The sequence below is a fragment of the Trichosurus vulpecula genome, chromosome 6 (genome assembly GCF_011100635.1).
Source record: "Trichosurus vulpecula isolate mTriVul1 chromosome 6, mTriVul1.pri, whole genome shotgun sequence".
Taxonomy (NCBI): domain Eukaryota; kingdom Metazoa; phylum Chordata; class Mammalia; order Diprotodontia; family Phalangeridae; genus Trichosurus; species Trichosurus vulpecula.
This window is the reverse complement of record NC_050578.1, coordinates 266,774,125-266,781,165: the sequence shown is the minus strand read 5'-3', so window position 1 is coordinate 266,781,165 and position 7,041 is coordinate 266,774,125. Positions and strand designations below refer to the sequence as shown.

The 7,041-nt window shown below is 38.1% G+C and overlaps 1 protein-coding gene across 1 annotated transcript; it reads right to left on the bottom strand.

The window, feature by feature from the left end:
* Positions 1-4,669: 4,669 nt before the first annotated feature.
* Positions 4,670-5,623, bottom strand: LOC118853625 (olfactory receptor 5B12-like). The gene has a single exon (XM_036763794.1). It carries the CDS (start codon positions 5,621-5,623, stop codon positions 4,670-4,672), a length of 954 nt encoding a protein of 317 aa, XP_036619689.1.
* Between the last annotated feature and the right edge of the window lie 1,418 nt (positions 5,624-7,041).

Genomic DNA, 7,041 nt, shown 5'->3' with positions numbered 1-7,041 from the left:
CGGGATGGGTTTGGAAGGAGCCAAATGTAGTTAGCCTTTCACAACATGAGTATTGTGGAAGGGTTATACATAATGATACATACGTGGCCTAGGTTGAATTGCTCGGCTTCTTAGGGAAGGTGGGTGAGAAGGGAAGAGGGGAGAGAATTTGGAACTCAAAGTTTTAAAATCAGATGTTCAAAAACAAAAAAACTTTTTGTATGCAACTAAAAAATAAGATACACAGGCAATGGGGCGTAGAAATTTATCTTGCCCTACAAGAAAGGAAGGGAAAAGGGCATGAGAGGGGAGGGGGGTGATAGAGGGGAGGGCTGACTGGGGAACAGGGCAACCAGAATATAAGCCATCTTGGAGGGTAGAAATGGGGAGAAAATTTGTAATTCAAACTGTTGTGAAAATCAATGCTGAAAACCAAATATGTTAAATAAATAAATTTAAATTTAAAAAAAAAAGTTTGGACATTTGTAAAAATGGCACAACCAACAACAGCAGAAGAAGCTGTAAGTACTGTTAGCTTTTTCAATGACCTGCCTTTGTAGACTGATGGACTGGTATGCCCACTGATGAACTAACATATGAAAACAATAGACTTATCTTAGTTGAACAGGAAATGTGAGGTGTCTGTTGTCTGTTAGCCTTTGAATAGAACTTTGATGTAGAAACAATCAGCCCATTTTTCTTTGTAGTGGGTAGCTGGACTGGAGTGATTTCCATGGAGTTGAGCCATGAATGCTTTGTCTTCCATGGGGCATGACGCATATCAGTTGAGCCCTTGTTAAAGAACAAGCATACTAGAGGCTCTTGTGGAAATGGTATAAAACCTAAGATTTTGAACGTAGACTTCCATCCAAAATCAAGGATACTCATTTGCCTTCATGTGACATTCATATTGTAGAACTGAGTGTAAGCTGTTACCAATATTCTCATTTCTAAGACCTAGATAGGTCCTTTAGACTGGTGGCAAGACTCCAATTTCCTCACCGATTTCTTTACAATAGGGTTATTTAAGTAATCTACTTCCTCTTCTGTTAATATGAGCAAGATAAATAGATAGATAAGTAGGTATAGTGATAGATGTATTTGTAAATGTTTATCCATTTCATTTAGATTGTCAATGTTCTTGTCATATAGTTGGGGTAAATATTTCCTAATTTCTTTTTTATTTTTTTCAATGATTCCTCTTTTTCATTTTTTAATATGTGCAATTCAGTTTTCTTGATTAGGTTAGCTAATGACATTTCTTTTATCTGTTTTTCAGAAATTATTTGCTAGTTTGCTTAATTCAACCTTTGCTTTCAGTTTTGTTAATCTCTTCTTTAATTTTCAGAATTTTTATATTTTGCGGGATTTGTTAATTTATTGGTTTTCTAGGGTGTTTTAGTTGTATGAACAATTCTTTTATCTGATATTTCTCTATCATTGATGAAAATGTTTAGAAACATAAATTTTCTGCTAAGTATTGTTTTGGCTATGTCTCAAAAATGTCTGTATGCCATTTCATTATTGCCATTACCATTATTAAAATAATTGATTGTTTTTGTGGTTTGTTCTTTATCATACACATCCTTTAAGATTAAATTAGGTAGTTTCCAATTAATTTTTACTCTTTGTTTCAAAGGGCCTGTATTGAACATAATACATTCAAACACAGTCTGGGGTTCATACTCCAGAATAGTTACCACTCCTCTCCTTTTCTGGACCGCTTCCATTTAAAAGTTCCTTCTTGTTATCAATATCTTAACTTTTCCTTTCAAAAGAAAAGAAACTGTCCTTGGGTTTGTCCTGGCATCAATCAGTCCAGATCAGTGGGAAGGTAATGATACCATCTGTGACTGTTGTCTCATTTCAGCTGTGTCTGACTCTTCATGACCTCATTTGGGATTTTCTTGGCAAAGATACTGGAGTGGTTTGCCATTTCCTCCTCTAGCTCATTTAACCAATGAGGAAAACTAGCCCTTCCTTTAAAGACAAGGATTCTAGTTTGCTTTCATGTGGCACTCTTATTGTACATCTGAATGTGACCTACCACTAATATTCTCATATTTAAGACCTACTTTGGTCCTTCAGGCTGGTGCCAAGACACTCAAGGACTGAGTACCTTCATTAATGTATCTCAAATTGAAGCCAGATCCTGAGAAGAAGGAAGAGGTCTTGTTGCATAAACTCTTACAATTGCCTACTGCTAAGTACTCGAAATTCTCCAGGGCATGGATTGTCATGCTCAGCCTCTATTGTTGCCTGGATCTTTGAGTCAGTAAGCTCACTAGATAAATTGAAGTATGGGAGAACCATTTCTGAACTAATTAATAAATGAGTGATAAGTGACCAACTAACGATACACTTCTCCCTTGGACATTTGTCTGAATGGGATGAAAAAAGGCTTATGGCTAAGACTTAGGATGAAGCTGTTAAATGTAGGAGCATTGTCTATTTGGAGGACAGAGGTTCCTCTGAGCATCCACAGTGTTCCTCTTTCTGCTGTCCTGTAAAACGTATTATAGCATACTTGGGTCTGTGAAAATGCATTATTAATTGCTAAAGGTAACTTGTGGGTGTATTCAGTTATTGTCAGAGCTTTTCAATGGTACACAGAGGATTTGGCTGCTTGTCATCAAGGCCATGAGCTCATTAGGTAGGAACCCCATAGAGCCATAACAAAAGGAACACTGACAGAGGATGACAATTCCCTTAGGTTCTAGACAAAGTGACTTCCCATAATACAGCTTGAAATCATTGGTCTGTTTTGAAAAAAATATGTCTCCCCCAGAGGGGAGGGATTATTAAATGTGAACTAAGGGACTGTGGGTAAAAAGTGATGGAAGAAAGTAAAGAAATAAGACAGAATTTGCTGTTGTGTTATTTTCAGTCATGTCTGACTCTTTGTAACCCCATTTGGGGTTTTCTTGGCAAAGATGTTGGAGCAGTTTGCCATTTCCTTCTCCAGCTCATTTTAGAGATGAGGAAACTGAGGCAAATGAGGTTAAGTGAATTTCCCAGAGTCACACAGTTATAAGTGTCTGAGGCTGGATTTGAACTCATGAAGATGAGTCTTCCTGATTCCAAGCCTAGTGTTCTATGCACTGTACCACTTTGCTGCCCTAAGACAGAACTGTGAAGTATTACAAATACACAGAAAAAGAGCATAAAAAATTTCCAAAGACAAAACAGGATAATGCCTCTACTTGTTAAATAAACACCTTAAAACTGTACATAATGGTTCTTCACATATTTATGTGCACTCTTGTTTTTATATTCTTTATAATTTGAAATGTTCATATTTGTTAATATGTTCATAACAAAACCAAAATGTTTCCACCCATGCTCTGTTTAGCCATCCCCAAATAAATGAGTTCTATGCCTATTTGAAGTGGGAAAGTAGCACAACTTCCTTTATCCACTGAGCTTCTCTAGTAGCTAATAGCTTCCCTAATCCAACCAGCCTCAGAGAGAGCCTCTGCTCCTATTGGAAACAGAATTTCCAAGTTCTCTCATCATGTCCTGAAAGGTGAAGGGTAAGTCAGTTCTGAGACAAATGACTTCTGATCAGACTAGATGAAGAGCCATCCAGTTTACTTCCTTTAAACCCATGCCAACTAAAATGACTGTGACTCTTTAGAAAGAACAAAGTTCAAACACTCCACTTTAGAATCAGAAATTCTCAGAGGTAGAAGGGACCTCAAGAGGCCAAAGATTCTAACCAATACATGAACAAGAATCTCCTTCCCAATGTGCAGGAGATAATAAAGATGGAATCAGTTATAAAGTGTTGCTCCAATGATAGTGTGGTGAGAAGAAGCTACTGTCCCTCTTTCAGTTAGACTGAATGAAAAAATACACCAAAGAAAGAGGTAGGCATCAAAGACATGAGGAAAAAAATATCTGTGATTTTGAATCTCATTACTGTGAACAAAAAGAAAAGAATTTTGTCTTTATTTCTACAGTGAAACCCAGTGAAATTAAATTTTTATTGTGTTGATAACATCATGACTTGATGGCAGAAGACTGACTTTGTAGGGAGGAAGATTTAGATCAACATTTGCTCCTGCGTGATCATGAGGAATTCATTGTACTTATCAGTGCCCCAAGGTAGTCCTCTAAAAATACAAGTGATAAGCAAGTTCCAGATATCTTTGAGTGAAAGGAGATGCCACACTGGAAGCAACCCATGCCAAAGAAATTAGTATTGTAGACAAAAACAAATATATTTGGGAAGAATAGAAATTTACTGTTTTGTGGCACTTTTCTGACAACTCTTACCTGAGATACGTGGTTGAGGTATTTTGATCCTCAAGTTATTTAATATACAAGCTAGTAACTTAAACAAGATCTGATAATGAGCAAGTGAAGTAAACACAAAGGCAATTTCCAGTACTCAAAATTGTATCTCACTCTACAGTAAGAGTTACATCCCATTGGGAAATGAATTGAATTTTCTTTGAACTTCAGAAAATATCCTGGTTGGAGGGCTGGAGTTGTGAGAAATTTTTTACATATTCCAAAGTCTTAAAAACTGAAAATCGGAGACTTCATAGTTGGAAACCTCCAGGGAAAGATGCTTCCTAGGAATCCAGCCCTTCTGATCCATGGAGGCTAATGAGGGTGTGGACTGTGAAGATATGTACATTGTGATGGCATAAATGGGAAGAAAAACACTAGGTTTGCTGCTGAATTAAAAGGATGCACCTAATGATGATTTTATCCCCTCAGAAATTTTTATGAAAGCTTTTTTGACTTCCTTATTCCTCAGGCTATAGACCAGAGGGTTCAACATGGGAATGATCATGGTATAGAAGACAGATGCTATTTTGTCTGTATCCATGGAATGACTAGAACTGGGTTGTAAGTACATGAAGATCCCTGTCCCATAGAACATGGACACTGCTGTAACGTGGGAAGTACAAGTGGAGAAAGCTTTCTGTCGACCCTCAGCTGAACGCATTCGCAGGATGGCAATGAAGATGAATAAATAAGAAATCAAGATGACTATAATGGCAAAGAAGTCATTGAATCCCACAACAAAGAAGACAATCAGTTCACTGATATGTGTTTCAGAACAGGACAGAGCCACAAGTGCTGGAAAATCACAGAAAAAGTGATGAATCACATTGGAACTACAGAAGTCAAAGCTGAAAGTATCTCTTGTGTGAATGGAGGAATTCAGAAAACCACAGACATAGGAACCAATGGCCAGAGCAGCACACACATTGGATGTCATGGTGGTGGTATAATGGAGGGGCTTACACACAGCTGCATGGCGATCATAGGCCATTGCAGCCAGAAGAAAACTTTCAACAGTGGAAAAGGCCACAAAGATGAAAAACTGTGTAGCACACGCATTATAAGAGATAACCTTGTCCCCCATGAGGAACCCAGCCATCACCTTAGGAGTAATAGCTGTGGAATAGCCAAAATCCACCAGAGAGAGGTTACTGAGAAAAAAGTACATGGGGGTGTGGAGATTGGAGTCACAGAAAATCAGACCAACCATCCCCAGGTTCCCCACCAAGGTGATGAGGTAGATAATAGTGAACATTATGAAGAGAGGGACCTGAAGCTCTGGGGCATCTGTTAATCCTACAAGGATGAATTCATTCACTTCTGATCTGTTCCCCATAATTGTCATTTGGGAGCTGGATCATTGACCTGTGAAAGGAAAGAAAGTATCAGAAGAATTGATTCAATGCAATGAAATCACATCTGGACATAAACCATTGCCAGATACATACTTTGAATGAGGGGTAGATGTGGGGGCTTGAAGGATAAGGAGGATTGAGGTGCTTGTCAAGGTGACTATTCTAGGTTCTCCTAGTTCATGATTACCAGATTCCTTTTCTGAAGAAAGACTCTTGCATACTTTTCCCCATTTTTTTTTGATCTACTAGATTTAACCCTTCCCAAAGTGCCAAATCACAGCTTAAGGTAGAGGTATGCCTTGTTTCTGGAGAAAGTTAACATGGGGAGAATTGTGCTGGTGGACAGGGTGTGAGGGCCCCATCTTTTTCATCGTGCTGATGAAGAATCTTGTGACAAGAATCTTGTGACAAATGAAACAAATCCTTATGAGCCTTATGAGAAATCTCTACATGGATTTTGGAGCATTCACAAATATTTTGTAACTTGTATCTGGTCTATAACCATGTAACGGAGTTTGATCTTTTGTTTTCGGGTGTGTGTGTGTGTGTGTGTGTGTGTGTGTGTGTGTGTGTGTGTGTGTTTAGCTGTGGAACTGGAAGTGAAGTGAATTCTAAAGGCATTAGCCTTCCAGGATAAGCTTGAGAGTATGGGTTTGGAAATGTCAGTAGAGCAACCCTACAGAAATCTGGGAACTGGAGCTCATGCTAGAATTATTGGGAAGCCAGATAGTGAAAAGTCCTGAATTATTTATGTGTCCTGGGCTAGGACAATGTCAGCAGAGACATAGACTTTTCAATTCTTCATCCATGTCGCATTAGGAAATAAACTTGATGGAGTGAATACTATTTATAAACTACAGTAAATTGAAGCCCAGTCTCCCCAGAAACAGAGATGGTAAAAGGTAAAGTGTGTCCATATGCGCTGCAGAGAGGGAAATCTTTGTACTTCTCTTCTTACTATATCTTCAAAGTTAATATACTTTCAAAAAAGCCAGTTGATGTTAATTGGTTAAATGGAACTTGGAAACTAATACCTGATAGATAACATTGGGAGGAAAACACAGAGATACAGGCTTGAGTTGACAGAATTAGAGAATCACCTCATTGTTCCTCAGGGGTACCTCTGGAATTCTGAGGAGATGTAGAGTGAATGCAGACTACCACTACAAGCCAATTGTTTAACTGAATTAAAGATAAAGATAAAAAGGGAAGAATGACAGAGACAAGAAAGTGAAAAAGAGCAGAGGATCAAGGAAAGCTTCCAGTGGAGATTCTACACACCAGAACCAATGTTATTGTTTGCAATGAACTGAAATTCAGCTTAGATCAGGTTTTTATTTAACATCTATGGTATGTAAATCACTGTGCTAGGCACTGGTGATAGAAAGGCAAAATCAAAACTCTTCCT

Coding starts and splice junctions, on each gene's coding strand:
- LOC118853625 (XM_036763794.1), bottom strand. CDS start 5,623: ATGACAATTATGGGGAACAGATCAGAAGTGAATGAATTCATCCTTGTA.